The following is a 27,630-nucleotide window of genomic DNA, read 5'->3' on the forward strand; positions in this document are numbered from 1 at the left end:
TTCTGATTTTGGGTATTCTCAGCCTTTTTACGCTGGTTTCTTCCCATCATTGTAAATTTATCCACCTGTCGTCTTTGTAATTACTGACTTTCAAATTAGGTCTCTGAGTGGACGTCCAACTTACTGATTCCCAGCGCCGGAATCTGAGCAACCCACTGCGCCAGCCAAAACAGCCGCGTTAAGATTCGTGGTGCTTTTCTGCTTGGGAATCTCCAGTCTGGCTTCCTTCTTGAGTCCCTTTTTTCAATCAGCTGAATAGGCGACTTTGCCTTCCTGGAGCTCCAAACGTCGACCAAAAGGGGACCCAGTCCCATTTACTCTGCATCAAGAACCGCTGCGCTGGGGCACCGGCAAAACCGCTGTGCAGGCCACAAGAGTCACGCTGGCGACCCGTGGGGCTCCTCTGTTGGAAATCTCCTGGTCCGTGAGCAACAAAAATTCGTCTGAAAATGTGGTGTCCTCTCGTTCTCTGCGCTTTCACTGGGAGCTACAATCCTGAGCTGCTAGTAATCAGCCATCCTGGATCTCTCTCCTTTTTTTTTTTTTGAGACAGAGTCTTGCTCTGTCGCCAGGCACCAGGCTGTAATGCAGTGGCCTGATCTCGGCTCACTGCAACCTCCACCTCCTGGGTTCAAGCAATTCTCCTGCCTCAGCCTCTCAAGTAGCTGGGACTACAGGTGTATGCCACCACACCCAGCTAATTTTTGTATTTTTTTAGTAGAGACGAGGTTTCACCCTGTTGTCCAGGATGACCTCGATCTCTTGATCTCGATCCCAAAGTACTGGGATTACATGCGTGAGCCACCGCATCCGGCCTAATTTTTGTATTTAGGTGGGATTTTGCCATTGTTGGCCAGGCTGGTCTTGAACTCCTGATCTCAAGTGATCTGCCCACCTTGGCCTCCCAAGTGCCGGGATTACAAGCATGAGCCACTGCGCTTGGCCTCTACTAAAAACTTAAAAAAAATTATCTGGGTGTGGTGGTGCATGCCTGTGCTCTCTGCTACTGGGGAGGCTGAAGTGGGAGAATTGCTGGAGCCCAGGAGGTCGAGGCTGCAGTGAGCCTGGGCAACAGAGTAAGCACCTTTTTTGAGGGCAACTTGTCTCAAAAAAAAAAAAGAGGGAACTTCTGGAAATGAAGGGTGGTGATGGCCGCACAATGATGCAACAATGTGAATGTACTCAGTGCCACTGAATCGTATGCTTACAAATAGTTACTATGGCAAATTTACATTCTGTATATTTTGCCACAATTTAAAAAAACTAGGTCTTTAAAGTCATCAGAGAACAGAATCTGTGAGGCAAAAATAGGCTTTTATGAAAACACAGGAGGTTTGAAAGAAACAGGGATGCTAAAGGAAAAACATAGGAATTCAATTGGAACGATAAAACCCTCGAAGGCCAGATTAAGCAGTAGGCTAAAAATCAGAAGCACTGGGCCTGAGGACACAGCTGGGGAATCGCCAGGTACAGAGGACAGGAAACGGGGTGAGTGCTTTGAGCAAGAATTAGGAGACTGAGGGCAAGACAGAAAGCCCCAGGCAGGGTCTCATGGGGGTCCTCGAAGGAGAGGCGGGAGGATGAGGGAGAGGACGAGGGAGAGACGATATGGGAAGGGAGGATGAAGGAGAGAATGAGGCAGAGGCGACACAGGGAGGGCGGATGAGGGAGAAGATGAGAGAGAGGATGAAGCAGAGGCAACATGGGAGGGAGAGGATGAGGGAGAGGATGAGGCAGAGGCACCATGGGGAGGGAGGATGAGGGAGAGGATGAGGCAGAGGAGCGGGTAGAGGCAACACGGGAAGGAGGACGAGGGAGAGGATGAGGCAGAGGTGACACGGGGAGGGAGGATGAGGGAGAGGAGCGGGTAGAGGCGACAATGGAAGGAGGACGAGGGAGAGGATGAGGCAGAGGTTACATGGGAGGGAGGATGAGGAGAGGTGAGCTGGGGAGATGGCTGAGTGCTCCCGGAACTGAGGCAAGCTGTGGGACCCCAGTGGACAAGCTCCGTGTGCTCCCAGTGAGAAGATAGTTGACCGACCGTGCAAGGACATGTGGTAGGAAAGTTCCTGGAAGGCAGCTGGGAGATGTGAGTTTTCAGTCCAGCTCCATCACCGGTTGCCCCGGGTCCTCTTCCTGTCTCAAGTGAGGCGACTGATCTGGACTTGGCTCACCTGGGGATGTGATGAAACTAGCTTTCTCAGATGACGCATTCATTATAAAGAGAAGACACTCTGTACTAGGACTTTGTATATCATCTCATTTCATCTTCATGGCAATCCCGAGAGGGTTGATAAGAACTGTTTCATAGGAAAGCAAATGCAGACTGCAAAAGCAAACTGCCCAAGGTCACACAGGTAAGAAGTGCAGAGGTGGGGTTAGGCACTTTTTCACTCATGTTAAAAGTCAGTGTGGGGTAGGAAGCAGGGTGGGCAGATGGAGGAATGTGGAGGGTTGGAAGTGGTGTGGTGATCAGAGAAACTGTCTGGCAACCACCACCTGTAGCCAGCACAGGTGAGAGCTGGTTACCCAAGAGCAGATTGGCAGGCACAGCATGGGGATAGTCTCAGCCTTCAGGGCCACCGGGCTGAGAAACAGAAAACACTGGGCTGGCACCTCCTCCTCCTGTCGCCACCTCGTCTTCCTCTGCTACCTTCTAGGTATCCCCCACTCATCCCCTACTCACCCAAGGGAGCAGAGACAGACATCTAAAGAATGATACTATTTCGAAAAGTCCAGAGTAAAAGGCTGGCCAGGCCCATGCCCATGCCGTGTGGAGTTTCTCTTCTCCCAGCTGCAGCACAGTCCTTTGGGTTTTGAAAGCTGTGACCTCACACTGCCCACAAGCTCTGACAGGCAGCATGAACCTTTGTGGTTCATAAAAATAGAAAGTGGGGCTGGGCGCGGTGGCTCACACCTGTAATTCCAGCACTTTGGGAGGCTGAGGCCAACTGAGGTCAGGAGTTCGAGACCAGCCTGGCCAACATGATGAAACTCCATCTCTACTAAAAATACAAAAAATTACGGGGGCATAGTGACAGGGGCCTATAATTCCAGCTCCTCGGGAGGCTGAGACAAGAGAATCGCTTGAACCTGTGAGGTGGAGGTTACAGTGAGCCGAGATCACACCACTGCACTCCAGCCTGGGCAATAAGAGCGAGACTCTGTCTAAAAAAAAAAAAGGAAATGGGGTTATACGACGATGACCTTTGTCTGGTAAACAAAGAGCTTTCAAAACATAGGCTGGGAAAAGGGGGGATAATTCAAGAAGTCTTTATTTAGAGGATGTGTTTATAAATTCCATTGTCCTACGTAATCATAAACTTCCACCCTCTTTCAATCCTAAAATACCTCAGCCCCACATCCTGCCTTATGGAACGGGCCTGAATAGCCAAGCCTGTGTGCAACATACACACAGACGCGGACGCACACAGACATGCGTGGCAGCTGGAGATTAGGGGGCAGAAGCCACAGACTAAGGTTACTGGGGGACGTTGGGAGATGGACCTGGCTAGGGTGAAGGCATCAGCAAAGCCCAGAAGAGACTCAGGGTGGAGAGTTCGACAGAGGGGCCAGGGTGGCCAGGAAGCTCCTGGCCCCAGCAAATGGACCAACTTCTATTTGCCGCGGTTCGAAGTCTGGCATTTAAATATGGAAAAGACAGATATAGTTGTATGAAATGGTAAAAGGGTATATGACTGTAAATAGTGTGAGCCCATTTAAAATACACATGTGCTGAGAACAAAAGTTCCGGCAAGTTGTACAAAACGTCAGCAGGGCTTACCTCTTGATGTCGACATAAAGGGCTTTTATTTTTTATTACAGTTTTTTGCATTTTCCAAATTTCCACATAAACATGTACATAAAAGTTATAAAAATGTCCCTCAAAATGACACTCCCTCCGATGTGGGGCGTGGGGAGTTGTGTGCTGGGACGCCAGCAGGGTGGCCATTGGCAGCTCATCCCCGTGCAGGGGCAGCCACAGCAACACTCTGGCGTGGGAGGCCCCTGTGCCCCAGCGTGTTGGAGTGCTTGTCTGAGAGCCAAGGCTGTCCTCGGGAGCAGGGGGACATGGAGCTGATACAGGCAGGAGCTGAGGGAAGCACTAGGCCAGTCTGCGCCCTCCAGTCGGCACCCTCCATGAAGCAGGCCCTCCAGGGTGCTCCCTCCGAGGGCAGCCAATGACAGCCAGGAGCCTTCCCCTGGGGGGACCTGGCCATTTATGGGGCAGGGAAAGGCTCCACTGCCAGTGGAAATGTGAGGCCAGCAGCTCAGGGTGTCGGCTTATCAGAGTCCTCCTGGGTCAGTGCCTGGGCCCGACAGGGGCTGCCTGCGGTGGCAGGACAGTGGCCGGCTGCCTGGGCTGGTGGGAAGACAGGTGCTGGCCAGGAGGGGCTGAGCAGAGCTCTGGGGATTCTCCCTGGCTCTTGGAGGAGGATGGAGGAAGAAGCCCAATAAACAGACATGCTTGAATGCCAGGGGACAGGAGAGCAGCCTGTCCCTGGCCCTGTCCCTGGCTTCCCTGTGAGGGACACAGACTCAGATGGGAGGGCAGGACCTTTAATTATATTTACAGAGAGACTTGGAGAGGTGGGGCTCCATGGCCAGGAGAAGGAGGCAAGGGTTGGGGCGGCTGGTGGTCTAGAGGATGAGGACAGGATGGGGAGAGGGACAGGGTGGGAGGAGCAGGGCAGGCTGGGGAGCGTCCTCAGTCCCCCGCCTGTGTTCCCATCCCAGTCTCTGGTGGGAGGCCCTTGGGCAGGGCCCACCCAGCCGGGTCACCTCAGGAGTGTCTCAGCTCCACCTCAGAGCCAAACTGGGGCCCGTGGTGGGGCTGGCGGAGGCTGTGGTGGCGGATGCTGAAGAGCCGCTGGCTGAGGCCCAGGGTGGCCACCAGCAAGGCGACGCCCAGGAAGAGCAGCAGCCACTGGCCCACGCGGGCCTGCTGTGGCTCCAGGTCCAGGCCCAGGAAGCTGACGCGGCCGCTGGCTGGGAGGGGCCCTTCTGAGCGAGCTGATTGAAAGCAAGGAGACAGCATGGGCAGGGCGAGGCCGCGTGGCAGGGCCAGGGCTCCAAGGTCAGCCGCGTGGCCGCCGGGCCTGGGGAGGGGGTGCAGGCCTGGGGCTGGAGGCGGGGCGGGTGGCGGTACCGGAGTTGGGTGTCCAGTTGTACTGCGGCCAGCCCAGCTTCTCCCCGTGCAGCTCGTTCTCCGCACGGAGCCAGTCCAGCAGCGGCTTGAAGTATCTCAGCATGGCCGAGGCGCTCATGTTGGGCTGGCCCGTGATCAGCTGCATGGCTTCCGGCCACGGCTGACTGAAGCCCAGCTTCATGGCGGCCCTGGGCAGGCACAAGACAGGGAGGCTGAGTCAGAAGGACACGGCCCCTCCTGCCCCAGCCTAACACCCACTCTCCATACCCCTCTCCCAGCTAAAACTTGTCCCAGGGCCCCAGGGCTCCAGCTGCCCACGGAGATGGCACATCAGGTCCTGGAACATCAGGCCCGGCCCAGCTGCAGGTGGGAGTTCCCAGCTCAAGAGCCAAAACGGCAAGTGTTCCAGATGAGCCCTGGTGGACAGACCCCTCAGGCCCGGAGGAGCAGGCCAGAGCATAGAAAAGGAGGGCTGAGGACACTCACGCCAGGCGCTGCCCGGCTTCCTTGGACTGGTAGATGTCACACTTGTGCAGGGGGCCCGTGTGGCCAGCCACCTGGCACAGGGCCTCGTGGAACTGGAACTGGATGATGAAGCTGACGAAGTACCTGGAGCAGAGGGTGGCCGTGGCCCGGGGTGGAGTTGGTTGAAGGGCCTGTGCCACGGGGCCCCAGGCCTTTCTGCGCAGCACCTATGATGTGTGCCAAGTCACATGGGCACAGCAAAGCCGAGACCCCCCGACCCTGCCCACTGCCATCAGGGCGAGCACCTCCTGGCTTTAGCATTATCTGAGCCTCTTCCTACTGTGCCTGTGTACATGCCTCCCACTCACAGGGCTGCCTCCATATCTCAGGAAGGCCTGCTCCATGGGGTCAGGGCAGGACCCTTCAGAGGTCTGGCAGGCAACTTTGGAGGCAGTGAGGTCTCCATCCCTGGGTACATGCAAGTAGAGGCAAGGTGTGGCCAAATGGGCCATGTGGGTCTGGTAGGGTGGTCTGGGCAGGAAAGCCAGTCCTACATAATCTTATCCAAAGTATCAGGAGTTCCCTGGTAGACATCTGCCAGTCAAGGCTGGAGGATTCTCCCTGGCTTAAAGTCTTGAATGCTGGGTACAAGCCATGTACCACCGACTTCCCTGGTCTTTCCTAAAAGTGTTTTGCAGAGGCTGCTGGCCAGAATACGGAATGTTTTTCTAGAGCAGCCAAGTCTCCTTTGCCTGCCCCTGTTTGAAGAATTGTCTACATGAAGCTGGGAAGCTAGCCACCATGCCAGCCGGCTCCCAGGTGACAGCCAGAGCTGACTGGGGATCCCAGGGACCGCTCCAGCAGGCAGGCGGGAGCCCTGTCATAAGGGTCATCTCTGGAGCACCATTTAGATCAGGCCTGTCTGAGGTGCTCTAGGGACGCCCTCTTCCTGGACTCTGGGGGACAGACTTCATCCATCCCACTATCAGTTATTAGCACTTGATGATGTGCTGGCATCGTGCCAGATACCAAGAGGCAAGGTGGGCATGGGCCCTCCCCTTGCTGGGCTTCCAGAGACCACAGGAGGCTAGGGCCAGAGGCAGCCACAGCCCTCTGGGGGTGGCCTTCACTGCCTTCTGTACCTTGACTCCTGGGTGGCCTGGGCTACCTGTAGCCTAGGGGCACCTGGAATTCCAGCTTGAGGTCTCTCCAGCCCCAGCCTACAGAGAGGCCCCAGATCCCACATCCAACCTTGCCAGCCTGCAGAGAGGCCCCAGGTCCCACATCTAGCCCCCAGCCTGCAGAGAGGCCCCAGAGCCCACATCCAGCCTTGCCAGCCTGCAGAGAGGCCCCAGGTCCCACATCTAGCCCCCAACCTGCAGAGAGGCCCCAGATCCCACATCCAGCCTTGCCAGCCTGCAGAGAGGCCCCAGATCCCACATCCAGCCTTGCCAGCCCTCAACAAGTGCTCTCCTGGGGGACACAGAAAGAGAGGGGCTGTGCTGGGCACACTCATCTGTGGCCACGTGACCTGCAGACCTAGCATGCGGATGAGGACACGTTCCCCTAGAGAGTGACTATTAGTGAGGTCCTGGCCACCCATTCCTGAGCAGGCTGTGTATGAGACGGAACGCTAAGAAGTTAGCCATTGCACATCCTGTGAAACAAGGTTCACAGGTGAGGTAACAGAAGCTTAAAGAAATTGAGGAATTTCTCAAGGAAACAAAGTCATGGAGGCTGGGCTTGAACCCAGTTCTGACCCCAGCCTGTGACTGTAACTTGCCCCAGCAACCCCACCTCCCAACTTAACTGGCTATCCAACCCTGCATTTTAGTGTGTCTAGAAGGGCTTCCAGGTACAATTCAAACTGTACCACAGGCAATGTTCAATAATAGTAAAAGAATCACAACCTTGTTTTAAAAGCAAAACCAAACCAAACAACAGTGCTGAGGTCATGATCCAGCCATGAGTCATGGTTAATGTTAACTACTTAACCAAGTTAACGGGTAACCATTAGCCAATTATTAGATTGAGTTTCTCTGTTCAAGTATTTGGATGGTCCAGACTCTCATGAAAAGAATATTCAAGAAAACAACCATCAGCCTTGGCAGTGGGTGAGTGGCCCAGGCACCTGCACTTGCAGCCAGCTCGCCCAGGTCTGTCCTAACTGGCAGAGCTTGTGGACTGGACAGCGGCCACAGTTTAAACACAAAGCTGTGGGCATTGCCCCTCATGACGTACCCTCCTGCCTTTCCCCTGTTACCTGATGTAAGGCACACTAGAAGGAATGTGGAACTTGGCCCCTGGATCAAAGTCATCTTGAGTCCTGGGCACCGGGGGACAAAGGCCCTGGTACTTCAGCCTGTCAAGTGGGAATATATGTTGGAAGGTGAGTTTGGGGGGAACCGGGCTAGGGGTGGCATTTTTTACTTGAAGGAGGGTCCCTGCAATTGGGGCTACGCTGGGCACCCCATTCTCCTACATGCTGTGCCTCTGTGCACAGTCACCCCATTTCCCCATCACTCACACACACACACGCCATATGCACAGACACAATCGTACACACACACACACACACACACTTCTCTACCCTGGCCCATCGAGACACTCAGGCGCACGCAGGCACCCGAAGAGATCCCTGGCCCATATCCCATGGGAGCGTTCCAGACCTGAGGCTCCACCACTCCTGGTTGTAGTTCTCCTTGGTGATGCTTCCATCAAATACCCTCCAGCGCCACTGATCCACGAGATAGCTGAAGGGGATGAAGGCAATCTTTTCCAGTGCCATCTTCATCAGAAAGTTGATGTTGTGCTCTGCAATGGAAGGGAGCCCAGCCGTCAGACCTGTGCATGGCCCCTGCCAGGTCCTAGCGGCTCGGCCCTGGTGTGCCTGTGACGGGGGAGGGGAGGGGCTGCTGTACCTTTCCCTGCCCTGTGACCTGCCTCCTGGGATGGTTGGGTGGCTCCCTTCCTCCCCATTGCTCTGTCCCAAGCCTCTGCTCATGGGCCACTAAGTGCCCCTCTCCCACCTCCCAAGTTCACCGCCCCTTCTTGGCCCTCAGCCCACCAGGGCCTCCTGCCCCTCTCTCACCAAAGCTGTCACCCTCGCTGCTCAGCAGGTTGAGACTGTGCAGGTGCTTGGGTGTAGATACTGAGAGGGCTAGCACGTCCCCAATGGCCTCATGGAAGCCGGGGTTGGCACCGTCCCTCAAGGCCACGGGCAAGTCTTTGTACTGCATGAAATACTGGATGTGGCCCATTTCGTGGTGGGCCACCACCAGGTCCTCCAAGTTCACAGTGGTGCACTGCTTGATCCTGGGAACAGCGGAGTGGGGAAGAGGGCATTGGGAGAGGACAGTGAGAAGCCCTGGGGAGAAGAACAGCAGGCCTTGCTATGCCCAGGGCAGACCCCAGCACTGCAGCAGGCAGGAACACAGCACTGAGGGAGGGAGGGGGAGGGGAAGTGCTGAGTGAGCCTGAGAAAGAGGGAATCCAGGGGCAGAAGCCCCTACAGTCAGGTCATTCAGGCCACTCTGCCTCCCACTTTCCTGAATGACTGCAGCCTCCACCACCTGTTGCTTTCTGACTATATGAAGTGCTTGCTCTAGAGGCACTAGGACACTGTGTACTTTCTAAAACATGTGGCCAGTGGCTTCCTCCCTGAAGGAAACAACTGTCTGGGTGATTCTGCATCTCACGTGACTCAACAGCAGCAAACCTATTCACCCCGAGAATTCTTACGGCCAGGATGAACGGCAGCTGCAGAGCTGCCAAGCCACAAGGTTCGACTGTCTCTTGTCAATCCTCCCATCTTCTCGCTTATTTATTAATTTTTTATGAAATGAGGGGCTCGCTATGTTGCACAGGCTGGTCTCAAACTCTTGAGTTCAAGCAGTCCTCTCGCCTCGGCTTCCCCATGTGCTGGGATTACAGGTACGAGCCGCCACGCCCAGCCCTTCCTTGTTTTGCAAGCCAATTCAAAGTGCAGGGAATTCTCTGTTGGATCTAATCGGAAGCCTTTTGTCTCAGGTGAATCCTGTTTTTCTGTCATTCTCATCAGTGGAGTGGGGAGAGCTGTCAGCATCCTGGCCACAATGAGGCTGGGATGTGTTCAGCTTCTCCTTCGACTCCCCACAAAAGGGAAGACTCCACAAGGGCTCTCATCCCCCTGATTCTGTGTCCTCTCAACCCTGCGGCTGCAGTCCTCATGCCTGGAAGGGCCCATTGGGTTTGATTCCAGGCTCCCCATGTCTGCTCTCCTTGTAAGAGACATTTCAGCTGTGACAGATTTTGCCACTTCTTCCCAGAGGGAGGGACTTTTTCCCCTTCTCTTGAATCTGGGTGAACTGTAACTTGCTGTAGCAAATGAAACATGGCGGAAGTGACTCTGGGCCAGTTTTGGACTTAGCCTTGAGACCTGGCTGCCGTGGGGGATGCTGGCTGCCAGGTAGTAAATAAATCTGCCCACCTCACATGCCATGCTGGGTGCTCAAGCTAGCCTGGAGAGACTCCTGACCCACCTCCAGCTGTTCCAGCCATCCCACCCCAGGCACCTGACGTCTGAACGAAGAGGCCAGCGGGAACATGTGCCCCAACATCTGCCTCATGGGAAACACTGAGGACCTCAAGCAATAGCCACAACTGAGGCTCTGGACAGATGGCCCCAAATTGAGGCATCCCGGCCGTGAGCACTGTCCGCAGTGGAGGGTGCCTGTAGAGAAAGGCAATTTCCACTGTGTGCTTTCCATAAAACCATGAGCATAATCAACTGTTTTTTGTTTTTTGTTTTGAGACAGTCTTGCTCTGTCGCCCAGGCTGGAGTGCAGTGGCGCGATCTTGGCTCACTGCAACTTTTGCTTCCCGGGTTCAAGCCATTCTGCTGCCTCAGCCTCCTGAGCAGCTGGGACTACAGGCGTGCACCACCACACCCAGCTAATTTTTGTATTTTTAGTAGAGACGGGGTTTTACCATATTGGTCAGGCTGATCTCAAACTCCTGACCTCATGATCCACCCACCTTGGCCTCCCAAAATGCTGGGATTACAGGCGTGAGCCATTGCACCTGGCCAACTAATTGTTCTGTACGGCTAAGCTCTGGGGTGCTTGGTTACATAGCAATAGGTAACTAAGACACCATCCTCCAAGGAAGGCAGCTTCTGAGCCTCTGTCAGGGGCAAGAGTGGATCTGTGCAGAGCCCCTGACATGCTTGTGTGCCTCTGTATTTCACAGTACTTGCCTCCAGGGAGAGGCCAGCTCTCTGCAGGGGCTGCTCATAAGGAGGGAGGCTGGGCAGCCCACTGTGCTCAAACCCAGGACTGGGACCTTGAGCACTTCCCAGTGGCCAGGCTGACAGAGCTGTTGCACGCTTCAGAAGCCCCCAGGCAGGTGGATGGGGTTTTCCTGACAGAAGCCAATGCCTCTCTAGACCCTCAGTCCCAAACTCTGGCCCTGTCCCCGTCCCACCCTGCTAGCTCCGGCTGGGGGACGGGAGTGGAGCCTTTGCTTGGCTCACTTCCCTTGCCCATGGGGCTCAGGAACGAGGCCTTGGCCCCAGCTGGATGTACCGGAAGTCCTTGCCATTGTAGAAGTCCCAGGCCGAGGCGTGGCAGACCACCTCCCGCCCGTCGGTCGGCTTTTCCAGCATCGACTTGTTCCAGAACTCAGGAGGCACGGGCAGCAGCCCCAGGGAGGTGAAGAAATCATCAGCCTCCTTAAACATCCTCCTGGGCGTCCAGCCCTGCAAGAAGAGGGGGTTCTGTCCAAACTGGGAGTTCTGGGGACAGACTGCATGCTGCGGTGGAGGCCGCAGGGGCAGGGCCAAACTGGAGGGAACTCCTGAATCAGAGGGCCCCTCCCATCCCTGCAGGGCCTCCCCTCCCCTGGGCTGGTGCGGACCTGCTTTAGCATGGCCTCTGTGGTGTCCATCAAGGTGGCTGAAGGGAAGGGCGCCACCAAGTCATAGATGTTGGACCAGGTCTGTGCCCACATGTTCCCTGGAGGCGGGTGAGGGGGATGGCAGAGAGAGGAGGGACAAATGTTACTTCTCAGGCTCAGTGCCCTCCTGCAGGAAGAGTGCTCCAGATCCCAGTCCTGCTAATCATAGTGGCATTTCTTTTCTTTTTTTTTTTTTTTAAGACTCAGTCCTGCTCTTATCTGCTAGGCTGGAGTGCACTGGCACAATCTCGGCTCACTGCAACCTCTGCCCCTGGGTTCAAGCAATTCTCCCGGCTCAGACTCCTGAGTAGCTGGGATTACAGGCACCTGTCACCATGCCTGGCTAATTTTTTGTATTTTTAGTAGGGATGGGATTTCACTATGTTGGCCAGGCTGGTCTCTAACTCCTGACCTCAGGTGATCCACCTGCCTTGGCCTCCCAAAGTGTTAGGATTATAGGCGTGAGCGACCGTCCCCAGCCCATAGTGGCATTTCTTGAGCACCTGTTGTTTGCAAGGTTCGAGGTATCTGACATACAACATCTTCAGTGTGCAGACCCAGCCCAGTAGGTCATTACTGCCCTGGCTCTAGGTGGCGCCTTGCTGGTTACCAGGGCATCCAGGTGGTCTTCACTGTCCATGAGCAGTGGAGACCAGTGTGACTAGCAACCGCTGACACGTGAGGACATTACAGGTCCTCAGAACACCTATACCCCGCGGCCACCCCTTATTGGCTCTGTGCCAGGAGCAATGTGTAGATTCACTTTCAATCCTGTCTGCATCCAGGTACTGTCATGATTCCCTTTGGCTAGTAAAGGAAACTGAGGCTGGAGAGTTAAGTGACCCCCTCGCCCAGGGCTCTGCAGCTCCTAAGTGACATGGCTGGGACTGAAAGGCTGGCAGGCCACTCTCTTCACCAGCCACCCTGCCTGTCCCCTCCGCGCCACCTGAGGTCGGAGTTGTCTGCAGCTCAGTAACCCTGGCAGGAACCAGCCGTCTCCTTCAGGAGAGGCTGATGCCTCTGAGTCTGGGGTTAAGAAAAGAGCATAATTCTCCAGGACAGAGGAAAAGGAAGAAGGTCAGGATGAGTGGAAGGCTCGGAAACAGATTTAGACGCAAGGCTCTTTCCTGGCCAAGGGTGGTGAAGCTTCAGCTGACATCAGGTGAAGTCTAAAATGCAAACCAGTGAGAGAGGGTTAGAGTGAAGAGGGATGGAGGGGACATGAGAGGAGAGGGAGAGGGAGCCAGAGAGAGAAAGAGAGAGAGAGACAGCACCAGTGGTGGGTTCCCTTTCCCTTTTTTCCAATTGTCAGGGCCAGCTCTGCCCCAGCTCCCAGGCCACGCTTGGCACGTTGCTTTTCTTCCTGGGGCCTGCATTTCCCAGTTGGTGAGTTGACCTCCACTGTGACATCACCAGATGTTCTTTGTCTCAGCAGAGAGAGGCTGAAGAGGGCAGGACTCGCAGCCTATGTAGGGGCTAGACCCACAGCCAGACCGCCCTCTGGGGCCTCCCTTATGGTTTCGAAATGGTCTGGTGCCCTGTCTTGTCTCTCTGCCCCAGGAAAGTATTCCTAACATCCCAATAGGGACAGAGAACCAGTGGCCTCTGCTTTGCTTCAGTCCCTGCTGTCCCTTACTGTCCTCCACCACCTACTTCACACATTCGGGGTGTCTGAGATTGCAGCCTGTGGCAAAACAGGGTCCGGGGTTGAAGAGGATTTACATCCTCAGGTTCTTCTTTGTTCCAGTTCCCTTGCCCCAAACGCTGTGCCTGTCTTCCCAACCCCCACTTCCCACCCGTCAAACCCTGTCATCTTCCGAGGCCGTGCTCACAGGCCACCTCTTGGCAAGCCTCCCCAGCTCCGCTTGCAGCCCCTTCCTCGCCCTCCAGGATCGCACACTGTGAGCTGTGGTGGGTGCTGTGGTCTCCCCAACAAGATCATTAACTTCTCCCCCATATCCATGGTGACTTGCCCAACATGGGTCTGCAGTGAATGTGGCATCAGATGCAAGCAGGGGGCTCCCATCCCCAGTGCCCATCCCTCTCCAGCCTGGGCAACCTTCCGCCAGGGCTGGAGTCTCTCACTCCCCAGCTGGCTCCCTACCCTCTAGTCAGCCCTGTCCCCACCCTCACCCACACAGTGTTCATGTTTACTCTCCTCCAGGCCCGATGTGTGCCCTTACCCAGCAGGTGAGCAGGGATGGGGCCCTCCAGGTTGATGTGCTGGGCTCCGTAGTGGCGGTGCAGGGCCCGGCGCACGTAGGCGTGCAGGTTCAGGTAGAGCGGCTGCAGCTCCTGGAAGAGCCGCTCCAGGTCTTGCTCCAGGGATGGCGTCTCGTACATAGACCTCCAGGAGTCCCCTGCATCTACATAGCCTACAGAGGGGACACAGCCAGGCTCTCCCACCTCCTTATCACCTGCCTCCTCCTGGGACCTACCTTTCCCTATTGGGGTCTCAGAGGACCTCTTTGAGGAACCTGAGGGGACTGGAGCACCAGTGGTGTTGGCAGGAGGGTCTCACCGTTGAGCCGGGCTGCCTTGTTGATGAATTCCACGTATTTTGGGTAAAACTGGAGGATGGTTCTCCCCGTCTTGTCTCGCCAGCCCTTCCATGCCCATAACAGTTCTTCGTATTTCCGGGATGTGGCCATCACGTTCGTCAGATCTGATAGGGGGTTGAACAGCTTGAGCTCCAGCCCTTAGCTCACCTCCCATCTGCTTGTAAGGGGAGCTCAGAGAATTTCAGAGCTGGAATGAAATTGGCGAGACCACATAAAAGTGACTGTATAGGCAGCAGGTCTAGAGAAGTGGGAGAAAGGATGGGAGTGGCTCTCTGGAGGCGGCTTATGGTTCCCCGCCTGGGGCCACGGGCTGCAGACAACTGCAGAGCCTCAGCAGCCCTCTGAGGGGCGTGCTGGAGCCTCTCTCCTTTCTTTCTTTTTTTTTTTGAGACAGGGTCTCACTCTGTTGCCCAGGCTGCAATGCAGTGGTGCCATCACGGCTTACTGCAGGCTCAAGCGATCCTTCCATCTCAGCCTCACTAGTAGCTGGGACTACAGGCGTGCACCACCACACCCAACTAATTTTTTGTATTTTATTTGTATTTTAGAGATGGGGTCTAAGATATCTTAAAAATCCCATTGTATTTTAGAGATGGGGTCTTGCCATATTGCCCAGGCTGGGCTCAAGCGATTCTTGTGCCTCAGCCTCCCAAGTAGCTGAGACTACAGGTGTCTGCCACCACGCCCAGCTAACTTTTGTGTTTTTAGTAGAGACGGGGTTTTACCATGTTGGCCAGGCTGGTCTCAAACTCCTGGCCTCAAGTGATCCACTTGCCTTGGCCTCCCAAAGTGCTGGGATTACAGGTGTGAGCCACCACGCCCCGCCAGCCTCCCTCGCACTTGGCGTGTGCATACCCACATCCACAACTTGTAGTCCAAACCCCATCCTGGGAAAACTGTTTTTCCTGTTTATTTTTCATTTCGCCTTCTATATGTCATTGTTCTAATGTGGGAGCTGGGCTGGGACAGGAAAGATCCATTTCTGGGTGGAGATTACTTACGGAGGAATGTTTATGCCTCAAGTTCTCCAAGCCTGGAGAGGGTGGGCTGAGAGGGAGCTGGGAGGGATCTGTGTGTGGGTCCATGTCAGGGATGCGCTCTTTCTAAGGGGCTGCAGTAAGGACCAGCCAGTGGAGAGAGCAGAGAGGACAGCAGGAAGTGGCGGAGTGGGGGAGGGAAGTGAGAGGAATCAGAGGCTCAGATTCTAGTCTGGCGTTTTCAGGGGCTGTGTGACTCAGTTTCCTTATCAGTCACTGGGAGAGGGGTCCAGGAAAGCCAGAGAAGGTGAGGAAGTGAAGGGCAGGATCACAAAAGGGGGCCAGGAGGAGCTAGAGTCCATGAGTTTCCCCCAATGGAGTCCAGGCCCATGAAATACAACTTTGAGATCCCATTGCTCTGAGGGGTGGCATGCAGTGAGGACAGGAGAGCAGGGACCCTTATGCAGAGGGCGGCTCTGCGGGAGGGCAGCAGATGGGGGCGTGGTATGCAGTAGGTGCTGGCTCTCAGTGGGCAGAGAAGCCTCCCTCATGGAAAACAAGGAAGGGCATTTCCTGGACATGCTGACCCCACGAGCGAGCGGAGCCCAACTCTTTGCTCTCGTCCTGCACCCCCGGGCCCCTGCCGGCCCCAGCCCTCACCTCATTCTCACATGTGAGCTCTCACCTGGCTCGAGCTGCAGGCAGCTGCCATTTGTGTGGCACACAGTGGCCACGCTGTAGGTGGTTTCCATGTCCAACAGGATCTTGTTGTACTGCAGGAGGAAGGAGAGAGGCAATGAGCTGTACTCCTCTACGCTCTGTCTCTCTGCGGCCTGCATGGCTCCCAGATCCCATGGGCTGGGGGGGAGGGGGGTGACAGGTAGAGCTGGCAAGCGCTGCCTTCTCAGCAATTCCGAGGTGCACATCGCATGGCATAAGCCATGACTTGATTCATCGAGTGTATCAAGCAGCATGAAGGCCAGGCCAGACCTTGTGCTGGGCTCACCGCCCCAGGATTCACCTCTCCCCATTCCTTGCAAGCCACACACCTCCTCCAGCTCCTGGGCAGGCAGCGCTGCCCGTTCTAGGTCCTGAACCTTCTTGAGGATCCGCTTGATAGTGGTGTTCTGGAAGTGGCTCACATCAAACCTCCTGGCCTGGGTGCCGTACTGCAGTGTGTAGTTGGCTATCTGCATGTTCTTCTGCAGCTGAGGGCACAGGGGGATGGTGTCATGGGGCCCAGGAGCTCTGGAACAGCCTCTGAGCAGGAGGCCCCACGGGGGAGCTGAGGACTGGAGGTGGCGGTGAGGGGCAGTGGAATGAAGTTGCAGCCTTTGCCTCTAAGACCCTCTGCAAGCTGGACTGCTGACGTCCTGGGTGCAGTGCTCACCCTCCCCGGATGCCCTCGGTCAAGCCACGCATATTCAGGCAGGGACAGAGAAGAGAAGCCCCCCACGTGTCTTAAAGGCTCTTAGGGAGGAGCCAGCTTGCTATTAGCTCTGTGGCCTCTCTGAACCTCAGAGTTAATACCAAATTCCATCTGTAAAATGGGAATAAGATCACCGACTATTTTGCAAGGCTGTTGAGAAAAAGATGAGGCAACAGGTTGAAGTGCCAAGGAACAGTAACTGTGTGGCTCACCGTGGCGTAATCTGTGCTCAGCCAAACAGGCAGGGGAGGAGGGGAGAGAGGAAGCGTAGCCCCCTTTTGTAGAGGAGACAAACGGGGGCTTTCAGTCTTTTAAAAAATGACTTGAGCACCACTTATGTATGTACAAATTATTCTGTTACTAGAGATTGATTTTCGTTTATTTGTTTCAATAGAGACGGGATCTTGCTATGTTGCCCAGGCTAGTCTCCAACTCCTGGCCTCAAGTGATCCTCCCACCTCGGCCTCCCAGAGACTGATGTTTAAGGAAAGGAGCATTGCTCAGGCATTCAGTAAATGTCCACCAAAATCTGAAATTGAGTGCTGTTTTAAACATTCAATTTAAAACGTGGTGGCAGCCCCGCTGTGCATGGTGAGCGGGAGAGCATCTCTGTGTGTCTGTGCATATGCGCAGGTTTGGAGGTGGGGAGGTGGCTCTCACTAGAATGCTGCTGGTCTCTTTGGTGATGTTGGTGTTGTAATTCCAGTTGGCCTCAGCGTACTCGTTCCACACCACCTGGGATGTTCGGTCATATTCCTCCACAAACTTCCTGGCCTCAGCCTCATCGGTCACCAGGTCTGTGGGACAGAGAGGGGGGAACAGACAAGCCTCTCCCTCCCCTCTCCAGGTTTGTGGTCTCATGCGAAACTGTTAACCATCTCCCAGCCCCTTGTACCCTGCCCCTGTCCCTACCTGGCCCCCCCTCTCCCACCCCGGCTGCCCTGCCCCTGCCCTGCACAGTCCCACTTGGGCTCTGGGCTGATGTCTGGCTGGCTGTCGCCTGGTGGGTGGTTGTCTGGCTGCTGGTTGCTGCCTGGCTGCTTGTCCCATGGGTGACAGTCACTTGTCTGGTTACCGCCTGGCTGGGGACCAGCAGGGGGTTCCCGTAGCACAGCAGCAGGAAGAGGAGGCTGGGAAGTCCTGCAGTAGCCCAACCTTGGCCCATGGCCGCAGGAGAGCAGAGCCCTGCAGCCACTGTCCCCTGGCCAATAAGAGCGGAGCCCGCAGTGTGACCTCATAGAGCCCTGTGTCTGGCCCTGGAGGTGGGGGTGGGGGACACTCAGGTCTGAGCATACCCTCTCTAGAATGCTGGGGGAAAGACATGCCTGTCCCCACTTCTAGGCCCTGCTGATGAGCTGGGTGGGGGGCGGGCTGCCTGGCCCTCTAGGACAGGGTGCCAGGGATCAGCTGGGGGGAGATGACCAGGAACCTGGGGCCTGGGCTGAGCCCAGAGTTGAGGACCCGCCTTAGCCCTGCGCCACCCTCACTCGGGGCTTTACCAATGCCCTCCGGGTAGTTGTCAGGCAACGGTGGGCGCCACTGGTACTCTGGCCAGCCCAGGACCTCGCCGTTCTTCTGGTTCTGCTCCTGCAGCCACTGGGTAACTGGCTGGAAGTAGTCGAGCAGTGGCTGGGCATCCAGGGCATCTGAGCCGACCATCTCCTTCAGCACTTCCTGCCAGGGCCTGGAGGAGCCAGCCTGCAGCACCTTCCTTTTAGGCAGAATGGGTACCATGGGCACGGGGGACTCAGGCTGGAGTCTGCTCCTGGGCCCCAGCCCACATGCCCCTGGCCACTTCCGCCCCCCGCCCCACCACTGGACTGTGGGAACTTCGGCAATAAGACCCCAGGGGCTCGGATCTGTGAGGGTGGCAGGGGGCATTTGTCTCACTTTGTGCCAGCCAGAAAGCACACTCAATAAATACTTGATGAGAGAGTGAGGAGACAGGCACCCACATCAGTCCAGCTCTGTGATCGGCGGCCCACCCCATCGGAGCAGCCAGCTGCCTCCTGCCATACCCTCTGCCAGCCACTCCCCTCTGCCTCCCACCTGCCCCCGCTTCCCGTCACACACCGGAGCTTGGCCCCTGCCTTGGTGGACTGGTAGATGTCACACTGGTGCAGTGCACCCTGATAGCCTGCCTCCTGGCACAGGGCTTGATGGAACTGGAACTGCAGGACAAAACTCACAAAGTACCTGCAGGGACAGGTGGGAGTTAGGGAAGATCATGGGAGGCAGGAGCAGGGGTCCCTTGCCCAGGTACCATCCAGCTTCCTGCAGGGCAGAGGCTGGACCAGAAGTTATCTTGTGGGAGAAGGGAGATCCAAGACAGGCTCAGGAGAGTGGGCCACTCTAACTGCAGGCCTTTGGATCAGGAAGAGCATGGGGACAAGCCCTGGGGATGAAGCAGCTAGGATCAGAGGAGGAGGAGAGGGGGACTGGGTGTGTGACAGTACTGGGGCGGGTGGGGTAGGGGTGCTAGTACCTGATGTATGGTGTCACATTTGGGACATGAAATTTTGCTCCAGCATCAAAGTGGGTTTCATTTCGGGTGACAGGAGGACAGATCCCCTGATACTTGGTTCTGGAAAAGGATGGTTAAATTGTCTTAGGGCCTAGAGGTTGCACATAGATGAATTTAGCTTTTGCAGAAAAGGCATTTCCAACCCAGCAACGCTTCCCCATCCTGAGGAACTGGGGAAGACTTCCTGGTGGAGGGAGTTTCAGGCAGGAAAGGAGAAGGCAGTGGGTCACAGGAGGGGGACATCATTATAGAGGAGAGGCTAGAACTGGCTGAGTCAGGAGGCTGGGGAGGGCTATCTGGGTGAGGGCTTTCTACCCATCCTCTCACCGAAGGTACCACCAGTCGTAGTTGTAGCGGGAAGGGGGGGTACGCCCACTAAAGACCCCCCAGCGCCACTGGTCCACCAAGTAGCCAAAGGGCAGGAAGGCAATTTTTTCCAGTGCCATCTTTAGCAAGTAATTGATGTCACTTTCTGTTGGGAGATGAGAGGGGAGAGGAGGTCAGAGGGAGAAAGGGGTCCCCTAGGAGTGGTGGGCTGGGGGGGCAACAGGAAGTGAGGCTGGGAAGGTACAGAGAAGGTAAGGCTGGCCCTCGAGACCCTGGGCCCTGGTTAGAAGAGGACCCTCAGGTGTGTTGAGCTAGGCTCAGTGTGCGCTGTGAGGCTCTGGGTGGATCCTGAACCCTGCCTGACTTGGGGCTGGGAGGCAGAAGGGCAGAGCTGAGTGGGGCAAGTGAGGTCCCGCTGCGGGGTGGAGCGGGGTGTAGGTGAGGCTGGGCGGGGGCCTCTCCGTCCTTCCATACCCGTGTCATTGGTGACATGATCCAATAGGCCGATTTTGTACAGATGTGCAGGAGTGGAGACGGAGAGCGCCAGCACGTCCCCGATGGCCTCATGGAAGCCGGGGTTGGCGCCCTCGCGCAGGGAGACGGGCTGGTCCTTGTACTGTAGGTAGTACTGCACATGGCCCATCTCATGGTGCACAGTGGAGAGCTGGTCCATCGTGACTCGTGTGCACTGCTTGATCCTGGTGCATAGAGAGGGCAAGGGTGAGGGTGAAGGAGGGGCAGGACAGGGCAGGGCCAGAGCACAGGGCAGATTGGCACCTGAGAGACCCTGGGGCATGAAGCCGAAGTAGAAACAAGCAAAAAAAAATTTTTTTTGAGACAGAGTCTCGCTTTTTCACCCAGGCTGGAGTGCAGTGGCGTGACCTCAGCTCACTGCAACCTCTGCCTCCTGGGTTCAAGCTATTCTCCTGCCTCAGCCTCCTGAGTAGCTGGGATTACAGGTGCCTGCCACCACCCCCAGCATTTTTTTTTTTTTTTTTTTTTGTATTTTAGTAGAGAGATGGGGTTTTGCCATGTTGGCTAGGCTGGTCTCGAACTCCTAACCTCAGGTGATCCACCCACCTTGGCCTTCCAAAGTGCTGGGATTACAGATGTGAGCCTCTGTGCCCAGCTGAAACAAGCAAATTCTTTACCCTGCCCTGGCTCACCAGCACTCTGGCCTTCTTCCTCTGTTCCAAGGTACAGAGGTGACTATTTGTCAAAGCTGCCAGGAAAGGTGGACTACTGGGCCTCCTATGCCCCCTAGCCCTGGAATAGACCAGCTCTCAGCCAGTGCTGAGGCAGGGTAGAGGCAGGCCTGGGAAACAGCTTCCCCGTGCCTGGGCTGCCTGCCTTTCCCAGGGACCCAGAACCCTGCTCTTCCCATGTGTAGACCTGAAGTCTTTCCGATTGTAGAAATCCCAAGCTGAGGCATGGCACACCACCTCCCGCCCGTCGGCCGGCTTCTCCAGCATCGACTCTGCCCAGAACTCTGGAGGCATGGGGGAGAGCCCCAGGGAGACGAAGAACTCCTCTGCCACCCGGAACATGTGTGTGGCATTCCAGCCCTGGAGGCGGGGTGGGGAGACAGGTCAGGAGGAGCCTGCTCTGGCTGGTCTGGGGACAGGTCTGGAGTCCCCCTCTCGGGTCAGCTCCCTGTGCATGAAAGCTTCTCTGCTCTGTGGCCTCCACTCCTCGAGGCAGGGCCCTCACTGCCCACAGCAGATGAGTGAATATTCATTGCTCCTCTTATCCGGCCGCCATGGAGCCTGGAGGGAGGAGCTGGCACCTCACCAAGGGCACCGACCCCAGCTCACTGCTCCTACAAACACACCAGGCTGCTGCTCGGTACCTGACCCCTTCCCGCCCCTGTGCCCATCTCTGACTCCCTCTTTTTGCTCCCTGCAGCCCTGCCACTCCAGGCCTGAGCCCAGAGCTTACCTGCTGCAGCATAGAACTAGTGACATCAAGGTTGGGCTTGTCTGGGAAAGGCACCACCATGTCGTAGATGTTGTCCCAGCTCTGGGCCCACATGTCTCCTAGATGAGGAGGGGGACAGCTTGGCTTCCTGCCTGGCTGTGCCAGCTTTTCCATGCCTCGATGAGCAGCACCCTGGGGCCAGCTTCTGAACCCTGGGGCCCTCAAGGGCTACAGGAGTGGCTTACAGCTAGGAATCTCACACATCAGTCCCACCCACACTCCTCTGAGGGCCACATGTCCTGGGGATGCCAGATGCTGCCACCGTCCTTTCTGGCTGTGCCAGGTCCTGGCCACTCAACCCTGAGGCAGGGCCATGGGGCTTGTTTCCTTAGGTATGAACTAGGTTGATGGCTCCTCCTCTGGACCCGGGGCCAGAGCCTTTGGATTGACCCCTAGTTCTCTGACCACTGGGTCCCTCACGACCCTAAGCCTCAGGGTCCCCATCTATAAAGTGGGATCGTGAATGGTCTGCCGCGTGCAAAGCGAACAGTATGATGCCCCACACATGAGATGTGATGGTCACGACCCGACTTCCCTTACCCTGGACATCTCCCCACCCCAACCCTGGACCAACACTTCCCTGGAACTCATGTGGAGGTAAGGCCAGGTCCTTACCCAGCAGATGAGCAGGGATGGGTCCCCTGAGGTTGATGTATCTGTCCCCGTATCGGCGATGCAGTGCGCGGCGGACGAAGGCATGGAGGTTCAGGTAGAGGGGCTCCAGCTGATGGTAGAGGTGCTCCAGATCGTCCTCGAAAGTGGGGGAGTTGTACCAGGAGCGCCAGTAGGCCCCCGTGTCTGAGAAGCCTGGGGGCATCGGGGGCGGGGGTATGCAGCTGAACCCAAAGGCTCAGACCTCAGCCTCTCAGCTATCAGTCAGCTCTTCCACTGGCTTGAGGCCCATGGATCTGCAGCTAGCTGGAACATTGGCTTGGGGGCTGCCACTCTACAATTTCTAACTAGCTGCAGGCAGCTAAACAGATCCTGGAGGGTGCCAGAGGCAAAGAGGAGCACTAGAGTCAGGAGCCACCACAGGATGGCCATGTGGGGCAGGCCGGCAGCATGGCCCAGGCACACTGGGTGCAGGCCAGTCCCATTTCCACTTGCTGGGAAACTCAGGGCCGTCTGGAATCATCGTCCCAGCTGCTCTGCCTGCCTCTGGGCTGGGGCTCCGAGGGAACAGCCGAGAGGGCACCTGGCACGGTTCCTGGACAGGGAAGGGCCTGCTCACCATCCTGCTTGTAGGCTTCATTGCTGAGGGCAGTGAAATCCTCATACAGCGGTTTCAGTGGGATTCCTGCGGCGTTGTGCCAGCCCTCCCAGGCAAACAGGAGCATAGCGTAGCTTCTTGAGGAAGCCAGGATGTTGGTGAGTTCTGAGACACAGGCAGGCAGGGTCGGTGAGGAGGCCTACATGTCAAAATCTGCAACTGCCTCCCCAGAGGCTGCACCAGTCCTCACCGCCCCCACCAGCGTCCAGGGGCCACCTACAAGCCAAGTGGAAGGGGTCCAGGAGCTACAGAAACACCCAAGCAGGGCCCCTGCCACTGGAGACATGACCATCTAAGGTGGTTGACACCAAGGGGACACCCAAAGGCCAAAACTCAGACAGAAGTTTGGTGGCCTATTGGATGGAGTGCCTTCCTCAAAGCTGCATGTAAATGGGGCTGGAGTGGGGTTTAAGGGGAAGCCAGGAAGGGTCCCTGGCCTGAGGGCTCTTGGGGAACGTGAGAGGACCCACCAAAGGGCAAACCATGCAGCCAGGAGGAAGGCCTAGGGGTGATGGGAGAGGCTGAGGCACACACACAGGTGGGGCATGGGTGCAGGCCTGGCTTCCAACCTTCCAGCTGGAGGTTCGATAAGTCCATTTGCCAAGAGAAGCAGGGCATGGGGGCATCTGCACTGCCCTGCCCCAGTTGGAGGAAGCGCAATGCCTTTGGGTTTATCTGCTCTCTCCACAGACCCTACACAACTGCACGGTCTCGAGTGCAGCAGGGCAATGCGGGGGCGCTGGGGAGCCACAAGGCGGTACCTGGGTCCAGGGACCAGCAGGTGGCAGTCTTGTTGGGGAAGCAGACCTTGGCAGTCGAGTAGGTCCTGCTCATGTTGCTTAGCAGGATGTTGTACTGGGGAGTCAGAGGGGAGGAATGTTCCGGTGACCAGCCAGCCCCCAGGACATCTGCCCTTCCCTTCCCTTCCCTCGCTGCTAGAAGAAGGAGCCCACAGAGGGGATGTGGCTTGGACAAGGCCACTCAGTGGCACGGGGGCACTTCTGATCACTAACACCTGAGTCTCCTGCCAGTGGAGGCAGCCTGTGGAGTGGGAGACAGGAGTCTTGAAAGTCAGGGTCACGGTCAAGTCCCAGCTTGGTGCTGCCCTGCAGTGAGGGCAGATCCCTCCCATTCTCCGGCTTTGGTGACTTCTGTCTTTCTCAACCTCTTTTTTTCCTTTTTTTTTTTTTTTTTGCAGGGGTGGGGGGAACTCTGCTGTACAGGCTGGGGTGCAGTGGTGCAATAATCACTCACTGCAGCCTTGACCTTCTCAGCTCAGGTGATCCCTCCCTCTCAGCCTCCACAGTAGCTGGGACTGTAAGTGCATGTACTACCAAGCCCAGCTAAGTTTTTTGTATTGTTTTTTTAGAGACAGGATTTTGCCATGTTGGGAAGGCTGGTCTCAAACTCCTGGGCTCAAGCGATGCACCCACCTCAGCCTCCCAAAGGGCTGTGATTATAAGCGTGAGCTACCTCACCCAGCCCTTCTCAACCCTTTCAAGGAAGCTCATCAAGCAGCCTAGGGACAAGCTTACTTGAATTTGGCTTCCTATTTCAGAATGCTTCCTTTAATAGAAAGTAGCTCCCCACCCCGTCTCCAAGAAAAATCAGGGCTTTGGGAAGCCATTCTGTGCTTACCTGGGCTTTCCCTTCAGCCAGGGCCCATGTGGATGCCAGGGTCCCTCCCTCCCTACTGGGCTGCTCTCCTCCGACCCCTACGATGGGGCAGTGGGAGGCCGCTCCCAGCTCTGCCTTGGCCCTCAGCCCACCTGCTGCCGCTTAGCTAGGGGCAGGTTGGCAGGGCCCAGGGTGCGCACAGCTCCGATGATCTTGCGCAACTCCGGGTCGGTGAAGTTCTGCCAGATCGGTTCATACAGCTCCTTGGCCTTCTGGCCCCAGGCCTCTGCAAACTCCTGGCTGAGCAGGGCTGCTTCCTCCTGTGGGCACCAGGAGCGCAGGGAGGGTGTAGGGAGGACCTCGCTTAGGTGCACGCCATAGAGGGGAGGCCATGGTGCTGGGGGAGGGGAGGAAGGCCAAGGGCTTCCAGGGCCTGGGCCTTGGGGAGATCCCTGCGGAGATCCCTGCGGAAGACGAGTTTGCGGAAGCCGCGTTTCCTCCTTCTAGGGGGAATCTGCCTCATGGGAACGGTAGAGCAGAAACTGGGACCAAAAAGAGGCTGGGCGAGTGGAAGGTGAATGGACAGTGCAGGGCGGTGACAGCGACAGCGTCCAGAGGTGACCAGGCAGCGGCCCGACAGCTCGGGGCCCCAGAGCCAAGCCCAGCACCATCGGCGAAGGATCCGTGGCCCCTGCCCGGTCCCCGGCTGCGGCGTCCTGGGATCCCGGTCTCGGAGGAGCCTGCCTCATCCATCCAACTCGTGCATGGTGGGGCGCAGGCCGTCCTAGTAGCCCGGCGCTCCGGCCCTGTGGCTGACGGTTGGGGCGGGGGTGGGGGGTCGGGGTGGGGTTCGGGCCCGGGGCGCCCGCCTGCCCGCCCCGCAAGCTGGCCGCGCGCTGTGATTGGCCGCCGCGGCCCCGCCCCGCCCCCGCCCGGGCCCGGGCGCCCACCTGGCGCCGCGCATTCTCCGCGGTGATGTTGGTGTCGTGCGCCCAGCTGGCAGCTATTCTCTGGAACAGCACCTGCTCGGCGCTCGAATTGTAGCTCTGCGCAAAATGCTGCGCCCCGGCCTCGTCGGCGGGAAAGTTGCCGGGCTGTAGCCCGGGGTCCAGCGCCAGGGCGGGCGGCGGCGGCAGCAGCAGCAGCAGTAGCAGTAGCAGCGGCAGCGGCGGCCCCGGCCCCAGGTGGCCGGAGGCGGCCCCCATTGCGCGGTGCGCAGTGCTCAACGCTGCCCCCTCTTCGGCGCCGCGGCCGGCCTGCGGGTTATAAAACCCGACACACCCCCGCCCCCGCCCCGCCGCGGCTTCCTCCTCGGCTCCAAAGTCCCCAGCCGCGCGGGCCGAGATTCCTGGCCCGCCCCAGGCAGGGGCGCGGGCCGGGGAGGGGCCAAGGTGCAGCCCGGGGGTGGTGGGGTGGCTCTGGATCGGGATCCCGCTGAGGAAGCTGGGGAAAGGGCCTCCACTCTTCTGAAGACCCGGCAGTTTGCCAGAACACCCGAGCCTGCCCACCGCGCGGCCGCGCAGCCTCGGCTGGGGCTCAGGAGCCCGGCGGCCTCCGGCTAGATTTTCCGGCCCAACCCCCCGGTCCTTCCCGGCTCCGGAGTGACAAGGCCGGGCCCCGGGAGCTGTCTGCAGGCGCCGCTCGGGCAGCGGGGATGGGGCCGATGGGTCCCGGCGGGCTTCTTCACCAGGCCGTGGTCGAGAGGCGGGGACGTCGCCTGCCGGGTGTGGCGGGAGACCTTAGGTGTCCTGCAGGCGCCTCGGGGAGGTGTCGCAGAGGCTCAGGGCAGCTGGCGCACCTGGGGCTTGGAGTGGGGGCTGTGAGGAAGGGGGAGAGAAAGGGGGCGCTGCTCTGGGAGAGGGAGCCACAGAGCGTAGGAGCTTTGAAGCGCCTGCCCTCTTCCCCCGGGGACACGGGCTGCCAGTCAGTCGTTCAGCAGAAAACATCACACAGGATCCCTACTGAGTCCTAGAGCCCGAGGCTGGCAGGCTTTGAGAGCTACATAAAGCCTCAGAGATGCGAACAACCCCCTCATTTTACAGATAAAGAAACTGCCTCTCAGGTTGAGAGGCTTGCTCCAAGTCACCTCAGGTCTCCACACTCCCCTGTCTTCCTGTCTCATCCACGTGTCCCTCAAAGTGACAAGTGGGGAGGGAGGACGGTGTTGTCCTTTTGGCGCACAGGGCGGTTGTGGAGATCACCTCAGCACCATGGCATCTGCCCCCAGAGGAAGGAGGCCCCTTCACCCTGACAGACGCCCGATGGCACGGTGGGAGGTGGGGAGATGGAGGAACCGTGGGTTGAGGCTGGGCGGTGGGATCAGGGAAGGAGCCAGGGACAGCTGCTCCTGAGACCCCAACCCATTAGGCTGCTGGGGGCTGCTGGGAATGACTTGGGCTTCTGGATGAGTGGGGGCTGCTGTCTGGGGCTCTGAGGGACACGTGTGGCTTGCTGTGCAGCATGGAGTGTGTGTGCAGGAGGCTGTGACACCATGTACCCCCGTGAGATTGCGCTGACTTGTCAGATGATGTGGTGTCAGCGGAGAGGGGGCGGTGGGGTGAGGAGGAAGGTGGCTGTCCCCAGCCCTAGGGGAAGAAGGCAGGGCATTGTTAAACACTGGCCGGAAAGGAGCCAGTGAGAGGAGAGCTGGGGGCAGGCCTGGGCCCTGGCCCCCTTTGCCAACCTCCTTCCCAACCTGCGGTTTTCCCTCACAAGTCCTCCCTGCCCAGTTTGGCTTGGAGAGTCAGTGGGTACCAGGGGACATGGGTGCACTGCAGGGCCGGCTGCATGGCTGGGCATTTGTGGTCAGAGCAGCCCCATTGAGGGTAGGGGAGGGCAAGGTGGTGGCCTGGGCTCTCCTTCCAGGAGCCACCCTGCTCTCAGGAGTCCAAACAGCTTGTTCTTCCAGGTTTTGAGGGCTGTGGATGTCTGTGTGCAAATGAGCTGCTGTCTTCTGGGAGGAAGCAGTCTCTCTGCCGGCAGAGGCTTGGGTCAGGGAGAGACTAGAGTGGGGCCCTGTCAGCCCCTGAAGGAGGGGTCCAAGGGAGGGGAGATGAGTGGAGGGGAGAAGAGCCTGAAGCCTAACCTGTATCTAGAGACCCTCAGCCAGAGGCCAGCTTTGCTCTGAAGAGCTCCTGAGAACTCTGTTCAGGAGGATGGAGGGCGGGTCTTGCTTCTGCTGGTTCATGCTCTGGTCTGACTGTGCGACCGGCATTTCCACAATGTCTATAGACCCTGGGTTAGGGACTGTGTCAGCTAAACAGCTTCTGCCTCCACTTCCAACAGAGTTGGAAGATCATCGAAGTCTTCTCCTGGACCTGGAGCAGCTGATACCAGGGCTGGGGGAGGCATCACCTTGCACCTCCCTCAATGTCGCACTTTATTAGAATGACTTAAATCT

At 57.4% G+C, this 27,630-nt stretch overlaps 1 protein-coding gene across 3 annotated transcripts; it reads right to left on the minus strand.

The window, feature by feature from the left end:
* Positions 1-4,544: 4,544 nt before the first annotated feature.
* On the minus strand, positions 4,545-25,464 carry LOC108318275 (angiotensin-converting enzyme). Of its 3 annotated transcripts, XM_017549217.1 has the most exons (25): positions 25,181-25,464; positions 24,383-24,550; positions 23,375-23,468; positions 22,575-22,718; positions 21,959-22,150; positions 21,305-21,402; positions 20,759-20,931; positions 19,841-20,064; positions 19,367-19,511; positions 19,001-19,099; positions 18,589-18,711; positions 18,015-18,226; positions 17,176-17,312; positions 16,136-16,294; positions 15,772-15,859; positions 14,070-14,213; positions 13,732-13,923; positions 11,510-11,607; positions 11,179-11,351; positions 8,706-8,929; positions 8,284-8,428; positions 7,878-7,976; positions 5,636-5,758; positions 5,150-5,337; positions 4,545-5,013 (listed from the first exon to the last, which is right to left on the minus strand). In XM_017549217.1, exons 1-25 carry the CDS (start codon positions 25,433-25,435, stop codon positions 4,784-4,786), a joined length of 3,927 nt encoding a protein of 1,308 aa, XP_017404706.1. In that variant the 5' UTR covers positions 25,436-25,464; the 3' UTR covers positions 4,545-4,783. The 3 variants fall into 3 exon arrangements, with proteins under 3 accessions (XP_017404706.1, XP_017404708.1, XP_017404709.1); XM_017549219.2 differs by lacking the exon at positions 18,589-18,711; XM_017549220.2 differs by lacking the exons at positions 18,015-18,226; positions 18,589-18,711; positions 19,001-19,099; ... (7 more) ...; positions 24,383-24,550; positions 25,181-25,464 and adding an exon at positions 17,482-17,839.
* Between the last annotated feature and the right edge of the window lie 2,166 nt (positions 25,465-27,630).

The sequence above is a fragment of the Cebus imitator genome, unplaced genomic scaffold (genome assembly GCF_001604975.1).
Source record: "Cebus imitator isolate Cc_AM_T3 unplaced genomic scaffold, Cebus_imitator-1.0 Scaffold217, whole genome shotgun sequence".
Classification (NCBI taxonomy): Eukaryota; Metazoa; Chordata; class Mammalia; order Primates; family Cebidae; genus Cebus; species Cebus imitator.

What these genes read in the sequence shown, in the direction of transcription:
- LOC108318275 (XM_017549217.1), bottom strand. Translation starts at nt 25,435, where the DNA reads ATGGGGGCCGCCTCCGGCCACCTGGGGCCGGGGCCGCCGCTGCCGCTG. An exon ending in CTAGTTCTATGCTGCAGCAG is followed by an intron (nt 20,932 to 21,304) that starts GTAAGCTCTGGG and finishes CCCCGCCTCCAG; the next exon opens with GGCTGGAATGCCACACACAT. An exon ending in CAGGAGTGGTGGAGCCTCAG is followed by an intron (nt 7,977 to 8,283) that starts GTCTGGAACGCT and finishes CCCACTTGACAG; the next exon opens with GCTGAAGTACCAGGGCCTTT.